The 25,570-nt window shown below is 38.1% G+C and overlaps 1 protein-coding gene across 7 annotated transcripts in view; it reads left to right on the forward strand.

The window, feature by feature from the left end:
- Girdin (protein girdin) overlaps positions 1-25,570 on the forward strand; it is a 110,075-nt gene that overhangs the window by 48,027 nt on the left and 36,478 nt on the right. For 6 of the 7 annotated variants that reach the window (XR_010953576.1, XR_010953575.1, XM_067788354.1 and 3 more), the window contains exons 9-11: positions 10,270-10,508; positions 11,300-11,375; positions 11,449-11,615. Coding sequence is in view for 5 of the 7 variants with exons in the window: in XM_067788354.1 (XP_067644455.1) it covers positions 10,270-10,508; positions 11,300-11,375; positions 11,449-11,615 (482 nt within the window). In the remaining 2 variants the exon portion in view is untranslated. Of the gene's footprint in view, positions 1-10,269; positions 10,509-11,299; positions 11,376-11,448; positions 11,616-14,853; positions 15,642-25,570 lie in introns of those variants that run through there. The other variant, XM_067788359.1, reaches the window with a different exon arrangement.

A 25,570-nucleotide genomic window follows, 5' to 3' on the forward strand; every position in this document is an offset into this window, starting at 1 on the left:
CAGCACCTAGGTTTGCGGGAAAATTATCCAAATGTGAATGCAAAAAATGCGTTTTGAGGAACATGTTGCATTTCATAGCACTGTAGTTTTTCAACAATGCTTTGACCATCTCTCTATAGTTCGGATCTTTGTTGTTGCCAAGAAATGCACTAACGACTTGCTTAAAGCTGTCCCAAGCCGCAGCTTCTACTGATGATAAATGATTCGCAAAATGTTCATCTTTCAGCAACTTTCTAATTTGCGGACCAACAAATATACCTGTGTGTGAAGTGCTGGCAAAATAACTCGTTCGGGATTTACTAAAGGCGGGTTTGCGATATTGAAGGCACCTGGTTCGTACTCAGCTCTTGATGGCCAGTTTTCCTGAATATAATGGGTTTCTCTAGCACGGCTGTCCCAAAGACAGAGAAAACAGCAATATTTAGTGAAACCTCCTTGAAATCCGAGAATTATAGCTACAACCTGGCATGTATTTCATATACTATTTATTTTAAATTGTACCACCGAAACTGCTTACCTTTAAGTCCGCACAAATTTTCCAATTAAATTGTTTATATTGAATGGGCTCAAGTAAATTGGATATGCTTAAATAAGTTTCTGTAGTATTCTCAGAATGTGCCACTGGTATTGACGGTAACGAATTTACTTTATGGAGTAATGCTGCTTTTAAACTATGCTTTGAACTGTCTATAAACAAGCGCCAATCATCCACTTTATTTTCTAATTTTAGTGCTTTAAATAAACCTTGAACATCATTGCAGTAGCAAATATTTTCACTTTTAGTAAAAAAAGAAGAGAAAGTCTTGTGTCTATTTCGAAATTTGGAAGTACTTGTCGAAGGGCCCAGGCTGCCCCATTGCTGCAAACGAGATCCTAGAACTTCGCTATCAAATTTCGATAATTTCAAATCTCTGGCCAAGTCATTAAGTTCGGCTTGTGAGACTCGATGTGGAACCTCTCCTTCTTGTTCACTGTCTGAGTTATCTGCTTCGGAGTCACTTTCGCTTGAGGCTTCAAAATTTATAGGCGGCCTAGGTATGGGTAAAGTAGTTTTGGTTTCTTAGCTGATGCCACATTTGGATAACTTATTGATTTCCTCTTTTTCTCATTTTACCTTTAAGGTCTGTCACGCAAAAATAGCACTGGTCGTGGTTAAAGGGTTCAGTCCACACCATTGGAACACCAAACTTCATGTTATGACCTTTACCCGATACCCATCTCATTAAGGTTAATCTACAGGAGGCTCAAATAAAATTTGGTGTCCAAGTTTTATCGAGATTTTTTACACGGAAACCGAAATAATGAAAGTATGCATCTTTGACAGAATTAGTTATTTCGCGAGCTGAGTTTCCGAAAATATAATGTCGCAAAAGCAAAAATCATCCGGATTATTTTTACATTTAAAATCTCTTTTGCAACAAGCCATTTCGTAAACACATCTATCGATACAGTATGTATAAAGTTGCACTACAATTTGCAAAACAAAATTTACAACAAACTGTAGTGACAATTAAATACTTGATGTCTTTTTAAATTTATTAGACCCTAAGGTAGAGTGACCAAATGAAATGTCTCACTAATTTTATCAAAGTAATACTAAAATTTTAGGATAGACGCTTGCACGTTAACGGGGCTATAGTCTCAACGCCACGTCCCATTGTTGTACTGGTATGCTTAAAATTTTCGTAGTTAAACTACCTACAACATAGGAGGGCTAACTTTTTTTCATCCATAGAATTTTTCCGATTTTAAAGTGGTTAAATCTGAAATTTTGTAAAAAATTTCTTTTTTTCTCAAAAATTTGTCAACGTTTTTTGGCATAGTGGCCAAACTACTGAAGATACTGAAAGGAGGTGAAGGCAAGAAATGTTTATGGGAATTAGTATAATGTATAATTCAACAGTTTAAAACAAAAAATGAAAACTACAAATTTTTGCCCTACCCATATGAAGTAGTGTTCTGCAAAAATGGGAATTTTCATATGCCACAGCAAAATGAAAGTCATATTCGGAATCAGGAGAAAATTTTACTTTAGGAAAGGCCTATTTTATTTTTGGAGATTTTTTTTTGTCGAGTAGTGTTATACACTTTATTACTTTGTTTTATTAAACGCACTTTCACCAAATTTTATTTTTTATAATTTATTTAATTTATAGTTTTGCACTTCGCCGCGCGCCACTTTACTGCTTATTCTCAATTTCTTCTCTCGTATGTAGAGTTGCCACACGTGATTTTTTTCGAACAAAACTTTTAGTATAAATGTTTGACATAACATTTTAAATAGAGAATTTGTAAGCTATAGAAAAGTAAAGAATCAAGTCGCAGGAATGTAATTCACCACTGGAGTAACTTTACATGTAATTCGGCAAGTTTAATTCTCGTAATACTTTATTTTGAAACGATTCCAAAACAACTCAAACTTTTATGCTGTCGGAAACATCAACATTAAAAAAGGATGTTTTTTATTATCTTATTAGATTCGTTCGCTTGAGTGAAAATTCGTAAAAACTTAAACAAAATGTTACTAGTTTTGGAAAAATCCTGTTCGTTTAAACACAACTTTTTCAACAAGGGGGCGCAATTTTGCATTTCGCTTGCAGGAGGAGTTGCAGAATTGTACCCTATAAATAGATTAGATTAGATTAGATTATTATTTATTTCATTATTCTCATAAGCGTATGTACATATTCGATAGCTTAATTTTACATGTCTACAATATCATTACTTAGAGAATAGTTAGTGACATCTTTATTTTATATAATAAAAATAGTGTTGTATGTCACATCATGTTTTAACAAATTCCATTGTATAAATAGTAGTAGTGGGGTGAACAAAAAAAAGAATACAAGATATATATAAAAAAAATTTATTTAAAATGAGAATAAGATATTTCAAAAATAAATTGACTAAATTAAGTCATGAAACAATTTGAAGAAAGAATACAAAAGCTAAGTGTACAGAATTCCTCATAAGAAAACAGCAAAAAGAAAATTCAAAACTATACAATGCATATATAAAATTAAAGACTATATTATACAACGTAGTGCATCAAAATTTCTATCTGGTTGGCATCAAACTCAAGAAGCCAAGTTTTTATTTTTTTTAAAAACACAGATCTGGATCTAATGTCTCGTATGTTTTCTGGAAGGGAATTAAAAAGTTTGCAGGATAAGACAGTGTAAGAATTTCTAAACAATGTTGTTCGAAAAACTGGTAAAGAAACAAGTGTGCTATGGTTACTACGCAGGCTGTACATTCCTCGTGTGGGATTTTGCAAATAGCCACCTCTCATGTAAAAAATGTTTAAAACTTTGTAATAGAACAAATGCCGAACTGGGAATATTTTTGATCTTCTAAATAAGTCAAAGGAGTGAGTCCGACGTGGACAGTTTAAAATTTTCCTTACTGCACATTTTTGCAGTACAGTTAATTGATTTATTTTATTGGAGTGAGCACCACCCCAGCAACTTATTCCATATTCTAATTTTGAATGAAATATACTATAATAAACTGTTTTCAGTGTATGGTTTGGAACGTATTTTCTAAGACGGTAAAGTATACGATTGGTTGAAAGTAAGTATTTTCTTACAGTTGCGATTTGCTCATTCCAGTATAGATTACGGTCAATTGTGACTCCTAGGTATTTGAAGCTATTCACTTTTTCAATTTCAAAGCAGTTAGAGTCACATGCTGTATTATTTTGAAAAGAATACTGATAACGATGGTTGGAGCACTTGTTACTATATAGGATATTACGTTTGCATATTGCACTGTGAAAAGTTATATTAAGATCTTGTGCTTCTTGAAGTTTTGGACTAAAGCACATTAATTTGGTTTTATTGCCGACAACCAGTTTATGTTCCGCAAACCATGACCGAAGTATGTGTATATCGTGGTTCAGATCCGCTATCAAATTTAAAGGATCCGTTGAGTTATATGCAATTCCTAGGTCATCCGCAAATGCTTCGACTTTGCCCTTAAAAGGTTGAATAAATAGTGAGTTCACATAGATAAGGAATAATATGGGACCCAGAACCGATCCTTGTGGTACACCAGAGTTTATGACTTTGGTCTCACTAAGAGTGTTGCCTATTTTCACTCTTTGGGTTCGATTTCCTAAATAAGAAACAAACCAATTGTATAGCAAGCCACGAATTCCCAAATCATAAAGCTTATTTAAAAGACGGCCATGATCAACCATATCGAATGCTTTTGTAATGTCCACAAAAAGCCCAGCACAATCTTTTTTTGAATCAATACCCTTGTATATAGTTGAACAGAAGTCCAAAAGAGCATCTTCCGTAGAAAGACCATCCCTGAAACCAAATTGCAAAGGACTAAGAAAATTTATTTTTTCAAAGTAGGATAACATCCTTACTTTTACAATTTTTTCAAAAATTTTAGTAATTGATGACAAAAGTGAAATCGGCCTATAGTTAGCCATATCTTTTTTATTACCTTTTTTGAGAATCGGTATTACAATTCCTAATTTTAATTGTTCTGGGAAAATCCCAGTTGTAACACTAAAGTTAAAGATATGTTTTAAAACATCAACAATATTGTATGAGATTTTCTTTAACATAACGTTAGAGATTCCATCATGACCGGAAGAATTACTATTTTTCAAAGATTTGATTGCAGTAAAAATTTCCGATCCTGAGATTGGCTCAAAAAAGAAGCTGTTGCTTCTGAAATAATCTTTAGCTACTCCAAAATCAGAGCAACAATCGCAAAGGGGTGTCACATTTGGCGGAAAGTTTGACTTCACAATTGAAGTAAAGTATTCATTAAAATCATTAGCTATTTCTATGGGAACAGAAATATCAACGCCTTCTTTTTGTAAAACAAAATGAGAATCTTGCCTTTTTGTGTTTTTATCAATAATCCTATTTATTACTTTCCACTCTTCTTTTGGATTACCTTTGGATTTATTGACTAAGTTATTATAATAATCGGCCCGACATTTACGAATTTCTCCATTGATTCGTTTGCATATTTGCTTAAAACGAGTATTCAAATTGGTGTCACATGGATGTTTGTTGCACTTTTTTTTAAATTTATTTTTGAACCTAATTCTATTCAAAAGGCATTTAGTTATCCACGGTTTGAGTCTGATTTCTGATGCTTTTTTGTTAACGCAGTATGTTGAGGAGTTAATGCATTGCATTAAATTATCTAAGAACAAGCCGTATGCCCTTGATACATTTTCTTCGGCGTATACATTGCTCCAAATATTTAAGCGAAGTTCAATATTTAGTTGATCAAAATTAATTTTTTCCACAACATGCCTATTTCTTTTTCTAACGTCTTTCTCAACCATTGTGTTTTTAAAGAGAATACCACTCATACAGTGATCCGTGATACCCAGGTCCGAGTTAATAGCGGAACAGGCAGACCAAGAAGAACCAAAGAAGCGGCACAGTACGTGATCAAGACACGTACCTGCCACTGGTCTAGTAGCTTCGTTTATAAGTGAATATAACCCATGATCTGACAATAAAAAAAAAAAAAAATGTAAGGCGCGATAACCTCCGAAGAGATCTAAGGCCGAGCTTCTCTTCCAATTTGCGTCGTGCTCCTCTTGATTTTCCCTACAAATTGGCCGGACGGGACCTACATGCTTTATGCCGACTCCGAACGGCATCTGCAAGGCAGATGAGTTTTCACTGAGAGCTTTTCATGGCAGAAATACACCCGGAGCGCTTGCCAAACACTGCCGAGGGGCGACCCCGCTTAGAAAAATTGTCTTCTAATTGAAAAACCTTATTTCTAAAATTTTGATGTTGCTTTGCCCGGGAGTTGAACCCAGGGCATACGGTGTGATAGGCGGAGCACGCTACCATCACACCACGGTGACTGACAATACCATGTTATAATTATTAAGTACAGAGCTTGTACTTAATAGATCCAGATTAAAATCGCCCAAAATTACAAGATTCGTCGTTGATACACTACTTAATAATGAATTGAACTCATCGATAAATAATTGAGAAGGTTGCGAGTGAAGTCCATAAATACAGACAAATACAAAGTTTATTTTGCAAATGCAGCACGAAACCTTTATAGCGTCAGCACTAGTGAGACTAAGTCGTTCAATAATAGGTGTCCCGGTATCGCATAATTTTTTGCACAGTAAATTCAAAAAAGGGTTTTCGTATTGTATTGATAACTGAAAAACTAGTTTTTTGGTGTTTTCCCTTTTTGTGTGTTTTTTTTCGATTTCGAAAGTAGAGAGCGTAGTGAGCGTAAATTTCCCTTTGAAATTTGCTCATGCATTGACTGTTGTTCCCTGTTGAAATAACCTGTAAGATCAGTTGTGTTAACAGAAAAAGCAGTTAGATTGATTAGGAATTTGCCAATTTTACAGAGTTTTGTTAACTTAAGAGCGACAATTTCTCTTCTGTTGAAATGACTAAACTAATTTGTTCGCTTGACAAAGAACTCGATCGAATTAACCATAATTCGATCAATTTCACCGAATCTCCGTTAAGTCAGGAACAACAGAAAATATTTGTTGATTTTACTAGCACCATTTCTTTCAATGTTATAACCTTTAATGATTACTCTAGCCGCTAGCGTGTTGCAATCTGAATTTGTATCGCTCAGCTTTAAGCTGCAACTGCAAAATATTCAATAAGAATAATAATTCCAGCTCAAGGCATATAACAATAAATTGTATGATAAAAATTGTTTTTTTTTTTTTTAATTTTTCTATGATTGAAAAATTATTATTTAATTTGGAATAGAAGATAGACAATAGTTGCGCAGTTAGATCCATTTCGAAGGTCGCTAAGACTTCATAATCAGTACGCTGTCCATTTAACTACACAGTGGTGGTTTCTTTTGGCTGATGAATTGCTACGTCTATTCCTCTTAACCAACCATATTTTAACAGCGCTACGCCATCTGTTGCAAATAACTGATAATGTTCGACTTTTGTTCACTTTCAATTACTTTCAGATATTGGCGGTGTCTGAAAATTTCTATCTTCTGTTCCAATAATAATACTAATCTTGCAATTATATAAAAATAATAATAAAAAACAATAATAGGCCTTGGGCTCGATTTCGAACCAAGAAGCCGTTATCAATAGACTAAAGTTGGGATTCTACCGTGTATTTACCATTTTTATGGGTAAATGCCAAGAAAATACCCGGAATATTCCTTTTTGTATCTTTTTTTGGGTATTTAAAAATCATTTGAATCGAGGCTGCTTGGAATTACAATCCAGCAATTAAATTTATACGTCATTTGAAATTAAAAAATTTTCGTTTGGATGTTAAACAAACAGCTCAGCAAACACCCGGAGTCAACAATTAGTCTGAAAGGAGTCCAACTTTGGAACGCTTGCACTCGTTATTAGCTCATTTAGGAGCCTGAAGCGAATGCTACTTCATATTTCGCCTCTAACATAAGTCTTATACAGACCTACTTCCGATATCATATATGAGCCTTATTGGCGTCATAAACTGCTAATTTTGAGATCTTTAATGACATATGTATTTTTGACATATGTACAGTGAGTGTCACCTTATTTGATGCAGCCACAAAAATAACATTTAAACGCCCATAACTTTTGAACCAAAAAATCAATAGGTTTAATAAAACTAGCATTGTTTTCTACTTAAAAAACATGCCATGTATTAAAAATGTCTCACTTAATCCTTTCAAACCAGTAAAAAATGATAAACCAGTATAGTTCGTATGAGCAGCTTATTTGATGCACTCAGCTTTTACTGGTAGTGATCACGTTACTTTGACCTTTTTGATAAAAAAAAAAAAATGAATGTCCCTAAAATTATTGCTTTTCGATTGAATTAGTAGATTTTTTAAGAACAAACTAATTTTTAAAAAATGGGACGATGCGCCAGTGTAGATCAACGAGAGTTAGTATTTCACCACTTCAAGAACTGGAAAAGTCAGCGCTTAATAGCTGAATGCTTCGTCTACAGTTCAGCACATAATCTAACGGTTTTTAAAAGAAATTCGTGTAAAAAACAGGTGTAGAGAGCGCCCATTAAAATATTTACACAAACTGACGAACGATATATCGTTAGAAAAATTAGTGAAAATCCCAAATTGTCGGCACAAAAATTGACTGATCAAATGAGAAACATCCTTGTGAAGGAATGTGCATCAACAATCCGGATTATCTTACGATCACATGATTTTCATGGTCGAGTTTCACTCAAAAAGCCGTTCATTAATTCAAAAAATAAGGTTGGTCGTTTGAAATTCGCCAAAACACACCTTTTGAAGGATTCGACATTTTGGAAAACTATAATATTTTCTGACGAGACCAAGTCTAATATATTTGGGTCGGAGGGAAGGCGGATGGTTTGGCGTAAGCCCAACAAACCACTTGATAAGAAGAATTTACGTGCGTACGTGAAACACGGCGGTGAGAGTGTTATCGTTTGGGCACGTATGGCTGCTTCAGGCGTTGGAAATGATGTTTTTATTGATGAAATCATGGATAAGAACATGTATCTTAACATTCTAAAAGAAAACTAGTTTCAAAGTGCTGAAAAACTGGGTCTGCGGAGCAAGTTTAGATTTTATCAAGACAATGACCCGAAACATAAATCAGGAATTGTGCAGCAGTGGTTGATGTGGAATTGTCCCCACGTAATGGAACCACCAGCGCAGTCACCTGACTTAATTGTCATTGAGGATCTATGGTCCCTACTAGAAAAAGATATCCGAAACCACCATATTTCTAGCAAAGAAACCCTCAAAGCAGCACTTCTCGAAGAATGGTCAAAAATTTCACCCAATTTAACCGAAAAACTTGCCAGTTCAATGGAGGATCGTCTAAAATCAGTTATCTCACAAAAGTTTTACTAGACAAAGTACTTATAAATTCAAGAATTCGTTTTCATTTCACTCTTATTGCTGCATCATATGAGCTGCTCATGTGAAATATACGGCTTTTAATTACTTTTTTGTTTTTAAGGACTAAATATGGAACATCTAGTACTTGAAATGATTTTTTAAATAAAAAACAATGCTAATATTACTATACTTTTTAATTTTTTGAATATATTTTTGTAATCAAAAGATATGGGCTTAAAGAAAGATTATTTTTTTGACTGCATCAAATAAGATGACACCCACTTTATATCCGAAGCGGAAAACATAGCGGAGAAAATTGTCGTGATAAAACTCCCATGAGGATAAGATAGGTGAGAAATAAATATTAGCTGAATTATTTACATATTTAGAATAAACCATTTACATATTTAGAATAATTTTCCCAAATTATTAAATAAATTAAAAAGAAAAATTTATGAGTTTTTATTCCGGGGTTGCCTATTTTACTGATTTCAATATTTTTCGTTTGTTCATAATTTCAACAAATTGGAGTCATAAAAGGCTCTTAGGTGGTAGCATTTTTGAAGCTGATATTTTTCAGACGGACCCATATTGAACTCCAGAACTGTAAGCGCTTCGCGAATGTTTATAGGGTACACATATTTATGCAAACAAAGCTACCCCTCACACATGCTCATGACGCTCATAATTTAAGAATCCGAAACGAGTCCAAAATAAGTGGGCAATGTAGGAATCAGAAAAGCGTCGAAACGCGTAGGAGGGTAAAAGAAAATTAAATTTTTTCCTTCAATTTAACTGCCTAAAAGCTCCTAACCTAGCATGCAAAAATTATAATTTTTAAAATATTTATGTTCGTCAAAGCGAGTTTGGAACAAATATTGAAACTTTGTTACGATAATTTTTCATTTTAATACAAAATGAATTACATTTGTACATTATTGTTACCCTTGCTATTCTTTTTTTTTGTATCAGCATCGACGTTCTTGCGCTCATGGATGCTTCTCGACATTTTTAATGTGACCGCAAAGCTGCCACGCTCTGTCCTGGTGTGTCGAGCTATATATGACCCCAATAAGCATACCGACTGTAAACGCTCCAATTTAGATCTTTTTTCCGACTCTTTTTTGACTTAAAATGTTTACTGGATAAACTTAAATTTTGCAACGGCTAAATATTTTTGAAAAACGCTGGATAACTACCCACCAATATAGAACAAATTGGGTACATTTTTGATTGAATTTGTGTGTTTGTTTCCCATATTATCCAAAAGATTATTTCTACCCTTCTTTTGGGTAAATATTTTTGTATTTACCCATTTTTACCATATACTATGTATAACCAATTTACCGGGTATTTACCATTTGGGTATTTACCCCTTTCCCAGCTGTACAATGGACCGATAAAATCAAAAACAATAATATTATTTCATTTTAGGTGCTCCTGCAAACGAATGCAAATTTAGATACCGATCGTAAGGCACTAATGGATAATGTTTCTCAATTATTATCCCAGTATCACGAGTTGCTCTCGCACTCTTTGGAAGATAAGCAACATTTCCGTGAAGAAGAAAAAAGTTATACCGAACGACTGCACGATTTGAGCCGACAAAAGGAGAAGTTAGAGGAGAAAATAATGGAGCATTATAAGAAACCGGAAAAAATTATACCCAAAAAGTAAATATAAACATTATGAAATTTTACCATCATCTTCATTATACTGATAAAATTATAAAACCAAAAGGAATTTAAAAATAAATATTTAACTATATCTGCAGTGGAATTCACTAACTTTTTCAAACCACATTTGCTTTATTCGCAAATCGATAACTATAACGATTTCGTTATTCAGTAATTATTTTGTATCGATATTTGTTTATCGACGATCAGCTGTGCTGCCTTATCGATTGTACTATTCACTAATTTTGCTTTAACGACTCGAAGTAGTTGACATTTAAATTTCGTTTTAATAGTAGAAAGGTGGCAGCACAGCTTAACGAAACCTAAAAAATGCGAAAAGCACAAAAGGAATGCCAAAAATAAATTCCGTATACTAACTGCTTTTAAAAGTCATTATTGTGCAAGTTTTTACCTATTTGTTTTCACATAATTCTTCATATTGTAATAAGCGTACGTTTTATGCCATTTGATTTATACATTAAGCAGCTTTTCGAATTTGAAAGTATTTAATTAAAGTTCCGATTTTCTTTTTTAACTAAAATTTCCTGCTGATCGTCGATAAAGAAATATCGATACAAAATAATTACTGAATAACGAAGTCGTTATAGTTATCGATTCGCAAATTAAGCGATGGCAAATGTGGTTAAAAAAGTTAGTGAATTCCACTACTGGTCTTCATATAAACAACAAGTTATTATTTATTTAAAGTTTATATGCATTAAAACTAAACTCCCATTCATAAAATGTTTGAATTATTAAAGAAAAAACGTTCTTTTCAATTAAAATAGAAAGCCTTTTGCCAGCAGCATTGTACGTCGTGTAAAGAAGGCAGGCTCTGATTTTATAAATAAGGTACCAAGTCGTGTGAGTGGTGCGCTTTCATATTTTATAATCACTTTTGTGTAATAAAATTTTTTTATATTCAATTAAACAACAGAATCGCCGATCTTGGGTTGATGATACACGCTTAACTCAATCCCAATTCATGATTGGTTCTGAATCTGGTGGTAATGACTCTGATAATAGCATAGAAGAACCAATGTCCATAGCCTCAGATACACATTTACTACAACGAAATATGCCAATACGTCAAAGTTTGCAACGGTAAGTTCAATTTGAAATGCATTTATAATTTATTTAATTTTATGTAATGGTAAGTCAGAAAGTCAGAATTAAGGTAAAACAAGTAAGGAAGGCTAAGTTCGGGTGTATTCGACCATTACATACTCAGCTGAGAGCTTTGGAGACAAAATAAGGGAAAATCACCATTTAGCAAAATGAACCTAGGGTAACCCTGGAATGTGTTTGTATGACATGTGTATCAAATGAAAGGTGTTAATGATTATTTAAAACGAAGTGGGCCTTAGTTCTATAGGTTGACGTCTTTTCGAGATATCGCAATAAGGGTGGACCAGGGGTGACTCTAGAATGTGTTTGTACGATATGGGTATCAAATTAAAAGTATTAATATGGGTTTTATAAGGGAGTAGCCCTTAGTTGTATATGTGAAGGCGTTTGCGAGATATCGACCAAAATGTGGACCAGGGTGACCCAGAACATCTTCTGTCGGGTACCGCTAATTTATTCCAAGGGCTTTTGATTTCGCCCTGCAAAACTTTTTCATTTTCTTCTACTTCATATGGTAGGTGTCACACCCATTTTACAAAGTTTTTTCTAAAGTTATTGTTTGCGTCAATAAACACATCAAATTACCATGTTTCATCTCTTTTTCATATTTGGTACAGAATTATGGCATTTTTTTTCATTTTTCGTAATTTTCGATATCGGAAAAGTGGATAGTCGGATTTCGGCCATATTTTATACCAAGATAAAGTGACTTCAGATAAGTACGTGAACTAAGTTTAGTTAAAATATTTTCGCGCATATTTTTGCGCAAGTTATCGTGTTAACGGCCGAGCGGAAGGACAGACGGTCGACTGTGTATAAAAACTGGGCGTGGCTTCAACCGATTTCGCCCACAGAAAACAGTTATCATCATAAAATCTACATATGTCCCTACCAAATTTCACAAGGATTGGTAAATTTTTGTTCGACTTATGGCATTAAAAGTATTCTAGACGAATTAAATGAAAAAGGGCGGAGTTACGCCCATTTTGAAATTTTCTTTTATCTTTGTATTTTGTTGCACCATATCATTACTGGAGTCGAATGTATACACAATTTACTTTTATACTGTAAAGATATTAAATTTTTTCTTTAAATTTGACTTAAAAAATTTTTTTTTTAAAGTGGGCGTGTTCGTCATCCGATTTCGCTAATTTTTATTTAGCACACATATAGTAATAGGACTAACGTGCCTACCAAATTTCATCATGATATCTTCAACGACTGCCAAATTACAGCTTGCAAAACTTTTAAATTACCTTCTTTTAAAAGTGGGCGGTGCCACGCCCATTGTGCAAAATTTTACTAATTTTCTATTCTGCCTCATAAGGTCAACGCACCTACCAAGTTTCATCGCTTTATCCGTCTTTGGTAATGAATTATCGCACTTTTTCGGTTTTTCGAAATTTTCGATATCGAAAAAGTGGGCGTGGTTGTAGTCCGATTTCGTTCATTTTAAATAGCGATCTGGATAAGCGCCCAGGAACCTACATACCAAATTTCTTCAAGATACCTCAAAATTTACTCAAGTTATCGTGTTTACAGACGGACGGACAGATGGACGGACGGACGGACGGACATGGCTAAATGAATTTCTTTTTTCACCCAGATCATTTTGATATATGGAACTCTATATCTATCTCGATTAGTTTATGCCGTTACGGACTGCTGTTATGCGAAGAAAGTTAATATACTCTGTGAGCTCTACTCAGCTGAGTATAACAAGTAAGGAAATCTAAGTTCAGGTGAAACCGAACATTACATACCCAGCTGTACACTTTAAATGCTGTTGTTGTGGTGCCACGCTCACTTGTGATAAAATCAATATCGTAACAAAATTCGGCAAAGAGTACTTTGAAGAAAAATTAACGAAATCGTTTAAGGACCACGCCCACTTTTATATACAAGATTTTTAAAAGGGTCGTGGACGAATAAAATAAGCTATATCTTTGCAAAAAAAAGCTTTAGATCAATGGTATTTCATTTCCCAAGTGGATTTATAACAGTAAATAGGAAAAACTTCAAATTAAAAAAAATGGGCGTGGCACCGCCCCTTTTACGACTAAGCAATTTTCTGTGTTTCAGGAGCCATAACTGGAAGAAAGATTAACGGATCGTAATAAAATTGGGTACACAAATTTTCCCTATAGCAGGAAATATTTCTAGAAAAAATGGACGAGATCGGTTAAAACCACGCCTACTTTTATATAAAAGTTTTTGTAAAAGTGCGCAGATGCAGGTAATAAGCTATTTCTAGTAAAAGTGGGAACATTTCGTAATAACCCTGCCCGTTTTTTGTAATAACACTTTTTATTACAAAGGCACTTGTGTGTTTATATTTATTGTTCTGTTATAACGTTATTTTAAAATAAACAGTAGGGAAATCCCCATATCTGGAGGAAAACTGCATTATTTCCAGCTCAAGGTCATTTGTGTTAGCCTCTGTATCCTTTTTGCTTTTTCTAAACGAAAATTAGTTTAGAATAGAACCATATGTATGTATAAGTATTATTGCGCAGCCTTGTAACACTATTATACTAGGTTCAAACATACACCAAATTGGCAATTTATACTCTTTGGGCAATTTATTACGCAATTTGTCATATAATAAATTGTAATAATAAATTGCCAATTTAAAAAAAATTGCGTAATAAATTGTTTCAACCTGCAAATGCAACATTGTAAAGTGTGTTTACTGAGTATATTTAAACGTCACTTACGCATGGCTGAACTATATGGTTGGCTCATTTCATCAGCTGATTTTATGTCTTTCATTTCACTGGAGTAGGGACTGTCAAAAGAAGATGGCAAAATCAAAATGAAAACAAAACACTGAACACATTTTCTTACAACACACAAAAATTTCAAAGTTTTATGTTTTCATTCCATTCTATTCACCTAATACCAACACGCACATTTTGACAGTCTCAACAAAGATATGTTGTTACTGTAGAGATGAGCCAACCAGCTATCAGCTATTACTATTGTGTAAGCTAAATAGAGTTGTATGAACACCACTCAATTTAAATCGAAATAGCCTCAATTTATTTTTCTGTTTGAACATAGTATTAAGCCCACAAAACAAACAACAACAGCATTTCAAGTCTACCGCTGGGTATGTAATGTTCGGTTTCATCCGAACTTAGACTTCCTTACTGTTTTTTTTTTTTTGACAATTAATATTGTCACGGATATTAACATCACTAAGTTATACCAGCACTAAGGCGATGCCAAGGCCACGATAAGCAGTATTTACGTCAATAATCAAATCATGTATACACATACATATATAAGGCAGCCGAAAGATGTCACACACAGATGCATTTACTTATACGCCTATGTATGCGCGAGAGACTGTAAACTACAAACTTTCGCATCAATAATTCAATCATTATGTATCTACATAAACGAATAAATAATTGCGTCTACACATATGTACGTATACGAGCAGCGGAGCGGCAATGCAGAAACACATGCATATATCTTATCTGAGTTGTCACAAGAGAGAGACATAATTTGTGCACGTAGTTGTGGCTGGTGATTTTGTAGCCGAAACTAACTAGTAACTTCTGGAAATCGAAGAGCCTAGAAGTATGCAGCGTAAACTATAAAAGCGGGGCAGGCGAGTAAGAAGTAATTCAGTTTGATTTGAGTTGTCAAGCAGTTTGATTAAGACGATATCTAGCGAGCAATAGCAGTGTTATTTTGAATAGTAGAGTTTCATTGAGCTATCAATCAGTGTGGTTATTAAGCAAGCTATTCGTTGCACAGTTTGTTATTGTGAAGTACTTTAATAAAGGCCATTTTGCATTATTACAAATTGGAGCTATTTATTCAACAGTTTAGTGATTCGAACTTAGCAGAGGATTGCAAATAAGAGGATTTGCAGCAAATACGTTACAATATTTATATTTTATTTTAAAATGTTTATTTCTTCAGTCTTTTGTTACATTATGAAATAAAAATTCAATTAAACAAAATAATTCCATTTAGAATACTAATGTTACATTACATAAACATTTATTGGTTTAAACCAATAGTCAATATATTATTTATCTTTCTCCAGTTTATAATCAAAAGTATATATCATTATATATCATGTAAGTAAATTTACAACAATAGACATACAAACTTCATAATACAAATAAATTTTAAAATAGAAAAAATGCACTACAAAAAAAAATAATAATAAAACTAATTACTACAATCAATTTTAAAAAATCTCAAAAGATTTCTTGAAGTAATTTTTATTGACATATATCAATTATTTCATATTGAAATTAAAATCATATTAAAAACTCAATATTATACTCATTAAAATGATACTAATCAATGACAATTTCATATCATCCTCAAACGAATAAAAGAATCAACTTTTCATTCCTTATCAACAACTTGGACATACATTATGCAGAGTACAATTATATATTGATCATATATTCTGCATAATACAAGTTTTTAATTTTTGAGTGATTGTGCACACAAGGTTGTCATAGTAGACTATCATTCAACCTCATTCTAGGTTCTTCAAACCCATCATTATAATTGACAATATTTCACAAACAGATATTTAGATATTTTAAGCCTCAACAACATAGCAATAGCACCTACCAAAAATTAAAAAAATAAAATAAGCTCTCAAGTACATCGAATCATGAAAAGATTGAGTACTTACATCAATACCAGCATAAACTTTTAACGCAATTAACACAAAAATGCATTTCTCAAAATTCTGAAAATTAAAGAACAAAAAAAAAAAAAAAAAATACAATATATCTACAACACAAAATTCAAACATTTCTCAAACTACAACACAAAATTCTTACAATAATCAATATACATAATATAAATTTTTTCGTTTCACTGGAGGGGGGAGTATATGTAGGGTTATCTACTTGTGTAGAATATACTTTAATTTTGTAAATTATTTTTATGTTATATTACTTTTAATGTTATTTCAAAATGAAAATTTTCTAATGAGTTATTTTAAAAGTTTTTAAAAGTTATTATGTTTATTTAAATATAAAATAAAATTTATTTAAATACTAGCGGACCCGGCAGACGTTAGGTTAGGTTAGGTTGGGTGGTAGCTTCCCTGATAGAGGAAGCTCACTTGGACAACATGACGGTCCGTTGTGATACCACATATAATAAACTAAACTAACGGTGACGTAGATATAACTACTTAGAGAATCGTTGGGTAGCAACGATAAAGTTCCGAATGATCCCGATCTCAACCTTGGATAGCTCCTCGGGAGATCCAAGTGAGTCACGACCGAAATACTTTCGCCTAGTTCTGGCAAAAGCTGGGCAGTCAAGCATAAAGTGATTTGGTGATTCCACCTCATCATCCTCCATACACCTGCAGCAGGATGGAGTTTCCAATATATTGAGACGTACCGCATGGATACCCATGGGACAGTGCCCTGTCAAAACCCCAATGACCATTGATAGGTGAGCCTTAGTGAACCCAATTATTTCAGCAGACCTCCTGCCATCCACTTTCGGCCAGAAAGATCTTGATATCCTACAAGACGTAGTGTCCGCCCAACGTTTGCTGAGCTGACTCGAGGCCCAGCTATGGAAGAGCAATCCACAGGTGGCTAGCGGAATCCCGAAATCCCTACAGCCATCTTCATCCGGTTCAGTTGTACCGATTCAGGCTAAGAGATCCGCTTGACAGTTACCCGGAATATCACTATGGCCCGGGACCCAGATAATCTTAATTGTAAAATAATTCGATGCAATCGCAAGTGTGGTCAGGCACTCCCAGACCACCCTCGATCGCACTGTAGTTGAGCTCAAGGCCTTTATAGCCGCTTGGCTATCAGAGTAGATGTTAAATTCCCTAACCGTAGTAGCGCTGGATAGCATTTCATCCACCGCATCCTTAATCGCAGCAACTTCCGCTTGGAATACACTGCAGTGATCAGCCAACTTAAACTTGCGGCTTACATTTAGCTCTTGACAAAAGACCCCCCCGCCAACCTTTCCGTCCAACCTCGACCCATCCGTGAACAAGTTAACCGGTCCCATGCCCCAGATAATTCCTCTTCTCCACTCCTCTCTCGGGGGAATGACTGGGGTGAAGGTTGTATAGGGAGCGGCCACCGGCATGCAATAGTCCGTCCTGTCCAGGATAAAGTCGAAACTAGTAAGAAGGCTAGAGTGTCCGAAATCAGAAAGCATATAACCCATATCACGAAGCCTGACCAACGACCGGGCCGCGGCTGCCTTTCCCGCAATATCTACTAGATGTATATTCAGCATGACATTCAGTGCCAAGGTAGGTGTTGTTCTCATAGCGCCACTGATACCGATAAGCCCCGTCCGTTGCACTGACACTAGCATTTTGGAGGTGCTCGCCGTGTCCAGTGCTTTCCACCAGACCAGCACCCCATATAGCAGAATCGGTTTGACCACCATCTCATAAAGCTAGTGTACTACTCCTGGCGAGAGCCCCCATCTCTTTCCGATAGCCCCCCTGCAGCAGTACAAGGCAACCGCGGCCTTCCTGGCCCTATCTTCCACATTGGGCCTCCAGGACAGCTTCTTGTCCAGAACAATTCCCAAATATTTAACCCTGTCAGTAAGTACCAACGGTACCCCTCCAATCGAAGGAGTTCTGAAGTCGGGTATCTTATATCTCCTTGTAAAAAGAACCAATTCTGTTTTTCCCGGGTTGACCGCCACTCCACATGATTCAGCCCACCTAGCCACAGTATCCAGGTATCCCTGCAGAACATCGCGCAGGGTGCCCAGAAATTTGCCCCTGACTAGGATAGCGAGGTCATCTGCATAGGCAACCACCCGACAGCCATTGGCTTCCAGCTCCACAAGAAGCTCGTTGACTACCACAACCCAGAGCAGAGGAGATAGGACACCTCCCTGTGGCGTGCCCCTGCACACCTTCCTCCTTATTATGGCTCCTCCCCACTCCGCTGCGACAATTCTGCCGCATAGAGGTTTGCTAATAAATTCAACCAGAGCGGCTTCGACTCCTAAACCCACCAGAGCTCTTTCGATTGCCCCCGGTAGAACATTGTTAAAAGCCCCCTCGATGTCTAGAAAGGCACCCAGAGCATACTCTTTATGTTCTAGAGACCCCTCTATTTGCTTTACAATCGAATGGAGAGCCGTTTCCGTCGATCTGCCTTTGCAGTACGCATGCTGTGAAGCCGACAGTAACCCCCCAGGTATCCTTTCTCGTAGGTAAAGGTCAATCAGCCGCTCAAACGTCTTAACAAGAAACGACGAGAGACTGATTGGCCTGAAATCCTTAGGTGACACATGAGAGCCCCTGCCGGCCTTCGGAATGAAGATGACCCTAACCGTGTGCCACGACTTAGGGATATAGTTAAGCCTGAGGCAGTTAGTGTAGATGATGGCCAACCAGCGGCAGGAAATCCCTAAAGACCTTTGAAGTTGCGCAGGAATGATGCCATCCGGACCGGGTGACTTATAGGGCTTGAACGAATTTATAGCCCAGGATATTTGACTTTCCCGTAGTGGGATGGCAGGCATTTCTGCATGGCCAGCAACCGCCGACCACGCAAGCGAAGATCCCTGCGCAACTCGGACATCGGGAAAATGATTGTCCAGTAAAAGTCTCAGGGACTCCTCGCTACTCATCGACCAGTCCCCACCATCATCTCTCAGATACCCCCGAGGGGCGGGATTCCTAGAGAGTATTTTTCTAAGCCTCGCGGATTCATTGCAGCCCTCTACGTTTTCGCAGAAGCTTCGCCATGAATCTCGCTTGGCTAACCTTATTTCATATTTATAAATTCCCAGACTCACCTTATAGAGCTCCCAGTCCGAGGGTAGTTTACTCCTCCTGGCTCTATTAAAGAGCCGCCTACTGGACGCTCTTAGGTCGTCAAGGGAATCAGACCACCAGGGCGGCTTGCCCTTCCCCCTGTAAGTTTTCAGTGGGCAGGACTGTTGAAAGGCGCTATTGCTTGCCAAGGTGAAGTTTTCCACCAGACCGTCTATTTCAGATTCGGACAGGTCCGAACCAACGATAGGCGCCTCAGGCAATAGCTCTCCCAACTTCCTACAATACAAGTCCCAGTTGGTACTTTTAGGGTTCCTAAAAGATAGTTTACCGGGACGTTCTTCATTCACCGAGAACTGAATATATCGGTGATCAGAGAAAGAGTGCTCGTTGAGAACCCTCCATCCAGATATCCGATCTTCCAGTTCTCTGCTAACCAGGGTGAGGTCCAGGACCTCCTCCCTTACCGCAGTAATAAAAGTCGGGTCATTCCCCCTATTACATATACAAAGTCCCTCATCTACAATAAAAGTAAATAAAGACTCACCTCTGGTGTTCGTATCCGAGCTCCCCCATATGCTATGGTGTGCATTAGCATCGGCACCTATGATTACGCCAACACCTCTCCGCCTTGCTTCAGCGGTGATTTCGCCCAGTATCACAGGCGGTGGTCCCGTTACGTCCCCATGGGGCATATACGCTGAGACCACCCACAATTCGTTACTGCCTCGCTCGAGGCAGACCGTGGTTACGTCAGCATTGCTGAAATTAGAGAGAATAAAAGCTTTAAATTCCTTTTTAATAAGCACACAGGATCTAGGCCTACCTGCCTCCCCATGCACCAAGGTGTTGAATTTTCCCGTCCTTAATCCAGAAATTTTTCCGCCGTTACTACTCAGCCACGGCTCCTGGACAAGGACAATATCCACTCCGCCTTTCTCAAGACAGAGCAACAAGTTTGCGGAAGCCGCCTTAGAATGCTGAAGATTGATTTGACGGATTTCCATCAACACCACTCTTCTTCTTCTGCACCCCATCCTTGGCGGCTTCGCCCTCGGAGACTAGGAGATCCTCCTCCTCCCCCAACAGACGACTTACACTGATGACGGATCCCGCCATCGATGATTCGCCCTCGGAGGCCAGGAGCTCCTCCTCGGCCCTATCAGCCAGACGACTAGCACTGATGACAGATCCCGCTATTGACGGGACGTCAACAGTGCTTTCGCTGTCCAAATTAGCGGAGTCAGCATCCACAACCATGGGTACTGGCTCCCCTGCGGACGCCTCCACCTCCCGAACAGTCTCTTTGGGAGAGGAACCATCTCCCCTGGAATCGGTGTGGTAGATTTTGAGAACCACACGCTCGAGGCCATAGGAGATAACCCCCCTCGTGTCAGAGAGAGGGCCGGTGGACTCTGCGTTTAGCAGAATCAGCACTTGCCGACGTGGCCCAACAGCCTCCTCTACTCTGAGGACCCTCCAGTTATGCGTCGGAAGGTTCGGGTTGCAGTAACGCATTAATTCGAGGATTTTCTCCGGCTGAGATGGCCCGGCAGGCAACCACACCCGAGCCCTCGGTCGAAGGGGGAGATCCCTCCGTTCCACGGCCTCGAGTCTGGCCCCCCTCCAGACCTCCCCTACCAAAGAAATTATTTTCTTAAAGATACAGGCCGACCGCTCGTCAGCACAAGTAATCAGTCTAAAACCATGATACCACCCCGAGTATTCGAAGCATGGCCGCGTACCTGGGCTCTCCATAACAGCGGTCATATAAGCCGCTGATATGGCGCTGGCGACCCACGGCCACTCCTCTCGGGAGATGGCACCATCCTCCCTACTCCTATCCAGGACCCCGAGGGTGATGGAGCCTGCACGTTTAGCGATTTCGCTAAACGAAATTGCGTCCCCACCTCCTCGGGCCCTTTTTGTCGTTGAGGCATTCCGCTCATCCGACCTTTGCCGCTTCATAGCCCCCAAACCCTGCTGCTCGCCCGCATCGTTCGACACCGGTGTGTGGTCGTCGCAAGCTACGACGCTCCTGGCCCACTCCAGCGTCCGGGAATGCTTCTCAGACATCTGAGCTGCATCCCTTCCGCCGTAGCGCTCCAAGATCTTCTCAGCTAGGCGCCGATCACCCAGAGCTTTCCTACGCGGCGTCGATCGCCTACCTTTCCCGGCAGGCTTCGACCCCAGGGCTCCCGTTGGGAAAGCTCCTCGCGACAGGGCTTCCTTACTAGTACTGGGCTGGTCCGTCGCATTCGCCGGACCTCTGCCTTTCCCTGTCACAGCCCCATATGGGCCTACATTGGGTGTCAGTTTCGACACCCCTCCACTACCCGAACTACCCGTACCTACGGGGTTTGAAACCAAACCCCTGCGCTGATCCGTCTGATCAGCCCTTTTGACCCGCCGGGAGCTTTCCCGGCTGGCGGCGGCCTGCTTCGGAACACTCTCAGCACCTGTCGCGTCCCTCGCACCATGACGACTTTCGCCGTCACTCCTACCCTCCTTTTTATTCGTCTTCGTGTCCATTCTAAGAAGTCCCCCCTCAAGGCCGCTATCCGGAGCCGATTGTGTAGTCGCCCTTCAACGGTCCCGTGGTTATCTATGCTGCGCAGGGAGGCCACGCGAGGGTTGACGCATGACCTTATGAGTAATGCGTTCAGAGCCAGACCGGACGCAAAGCGGGAAAATCTTCAACCGCACCTACACCACCCACTTAACGGCGACGGAGCCGGAACGTACCTTGAGGCCCGCCACGGTTTTAACGGGACGTGGGCAGGTGCAGCATTAGCCTACCAGCCATTTCGATAGGGTTTCACCCCGACCTACTAAGGTGGCAGAATACTGCACCTACCAGCCCAAAGTCATCAATTCCTATCCATAGTCAAAATCAAGTCCCTAACAATCCGGTTCGTCACCGTTGAGTACCGATCTTGAGCCTTAACAGGGTCCTCCCTCCCCTGAGCTCGGCACAATGACTCAGGGGTGCGGGTTTTATCGAGTTGTCCTCTCTAGATCCGCCATTATCAGTAGAAGCAGGGGCACCTCGTGCAGGACGTGACAACCAATCACGTGTGACAATTCGTCACTATGGCCGGTCTAAGACTGATACCAGTCCCTGATCCAGAGCCTGGAACCACGTATGATATCCAAGCCAAGTATCTTAACCCCCCCCCCCCCCCCCCCCCCCCCCCGGCAGACGTTCTTCTGCCCTAAATTTGGCCTATCTGCATACATTTTAATAAGCTTTTTCCGTCTAACTGCCCTCCCCCCACCCCTCTTCACTTTTTCCTGATCCTTTTATTCACTCCTCCCTCCGTCTTTTTCGCTTCATCTATCTCCATATTCGCCTCATTCTATTTCTTTCTCAGTCTCCTTCTCTCTTTTCTCACGTTCTTCTCATTCAGCTTCATCCCTTATTGCCTGTCCTGGTATGTATTTTGTTCCAGTCCCACTCCGAGTCTCAGTCCCAGCTCTAGTCCTAATCCCAGTCCCAGTCCTTCTCTGGTCTACTTCCCGGAAAAAAGGATCGTAAATACTAATATATGCAAATTTATATACCAAATTTCAGGCAAATCGAATAGGACGTCTGTATTTCGGCTTCGCATGCATATTTCTCAGTTTTGCCAGGTTGATGCGGCTAAATAGAATATTACAATGAAAATTACTTTAAATCTCTCAGCAACAGCTTTCATTTGATATCCATATTACACGCACATTCTAGGGGTATCCGGGTCCACGTTTTGGCCTATATCTTGAGACCCTAGTCACCAAGCGGTATAATATATTACCCTGTACTAAAGCACTCATCAACAGCTTTCATTTGATATCCATATTATATAAACACATTCTAGGGGTACCCGGGTCCACGTTTGAACAAAATCTACCGACGCATCTCTTCAAACACCGGCGACCAACTAACACACATTTTAGCCTTTCCTTTTATATATGTGACCCGGCCTATGAAAAGGTGGCTTATGACTCAAAAAAGAAACAGCTCTTAAAGATAAACATAACATTTCTTCAGTTTCTTAGTACTTTTTCTTTTGCATTATTTTTTTTGAGTCATAAGCCACCCTTTCATAGGCCGGTCACATATATAGATTTTTATTTTTCACACTTCACTATAATATTAAAACGAAATGCAGATATTCGTTGCTTTTGAAATTCGGCTTAAAAATTACACATGGAACAACTAAAGACTCTCCTGAATTAAAAAAAATTCTTAGTACTTCTAAATCGCGGGCCCCCTCTGAAACCCCGGGTCCGGGGGTGATCAGAGGAAAAATCGTTTCGGTGATACCCGCCTGTATAAGTGAATGCCATATCTAATACACTATAGTCCAACATTCAAATCCAACTCAATATGTATTTCTGAGTTTTTGTTGCAAGACCGCACTCAAAGCCATATAACCCCGACATCGATCTTAGGTGTACCTCCGTTGAATGCTTTTTCGTTAGGCGATGTCGACCAGCAAATTAGAAATTTATATTAGTTACCTGCATTTTGTCCAGAAGGACTTCACCCTGATATTGCTCCCACTCAGGGATAAAAGTGTAAAAGGACTTGCTGAGTTGAATTTTAGCCCGGAGAAAATAATAATGGGGAAAGGATGGCTGCATGGTTAAATGTTTGAGCCTAAATCTTATTTTTTTTGTAATACATACTGTGACGAATATTAGCATCACTAAGCTGATACTTAATAAATAATCACGCAACAATAAAAAAACATAAAGCAGCCACTCGTATATACATGAACACATCAATCATCATTTACACACATATATAAAAGGCAACGAAGAGATATTTCTGCACACACTTATGGTCATCAGCCGAATTAGTTACTCACGCATACACACACATATGGCTATGCGAGAGGCATGGACTACAGATATACATGCATATAACTAATTATCAAGCAGAAGATACAAGAGATCTAGAAGGTGAAACGTCTAGACCTTTGGAGAAATATGCGAACGAAGCAACGGAGAGTAAAAAACAGCGCAAGCTGAACTATCAGGAACCAGTTTGATTTAAACACGCTGTTGTGAAGTACGTGATATTGAAGTATAATTGTGAAGTATAGTTGTATTACTCCCAAAGTAGTCTAATAAAGACCATTTTGCAATACAGAATATTGGAGTTATTTATTCCACAGTTCAGAGATACGAACGTTAGCAGAAGGTGCACAAATATCAGAAATCCCCAGAATTCGTTACAATACATATATGACCAAACCAAATTTGGTTGAAAATTCGGATTACGATGTGAAAATTAGTGCCCAGGGGTTCAATTTTAAACCACAGAAGTCTTCACTTTCAGTTAGAAATAAAATGCAATCTAGTTGATGGTGACAAGGGTTCGAAGCAACGTGCTGCGGGTATCAGTAGTGTGCTCTTACCACTGAACTATCACATTTGTCCAAAAATATCATAACACTACAAATGTAAAACAAAATGTTATGAAAAAGAATCTGCGAGTTCAGCGCTCTTCACAAACGATTTTTTTTTTATTTTTAAATTTTCAGAAAAATCTTTAAACTTTGGGGTTTTGTTTTAAACCCAGAGGAGTATACTATTTTTAGATTTTTGAAACCTTTTGGGTTTGTTTCAAACCTAGAACAATCTACAAGTTTTCATTTTTAGATTTTCGAAACTTTTTTGGTTTTGTTTTAAATCAATTTTGAGATTTTAGACTTGCGAATTAAATTAAAAAAATATAGTAATAAATTTAAGGGTTTCTTTTTTAATTCAAAAAAGATTGAAATATTGCCTAAACCGATGATTGGTTTAAAATTTATGCTTTAATTTTTTTACCGACCACGGAAAACACGATTCGGCCCCAGAAGAGCACAAAGCATTTTTTTGTTTGTTTTCAGACTGTTTATAGTAGTAGTTTGAGAGATGTATATAATACATAATGCTAATATAATATACTGTGACGAATATTACCATCACTAGTAATAAACTCCCAACACAAAAACATTGACGCGAGCCACACTGTGTACATAAACACATCAATCATCATTTACACCCATCTATATAAGGCACGAAGAGATATTACGCGCACATACTTGTAGTCATCAGCCGAAGAGTTGCTACACATACACACGCATATGATTATGTACAAATATACATGTACAGTGAAATTCCC

Source organism: Eurosta solidaginis, chromosome 5, assembly GCF_040869045.1.
Source record: "Eurosta solidaginis isolate ZX-2024a chromosome 5, ASM4086904v1, whole genome shotgun sequence".
Lineage (NCBI taxonomy): Eukaryota > Metazoa > Arthropoda > Insecta > Diptera > Tephritidae > Eurosta > Eurosta solidaginis.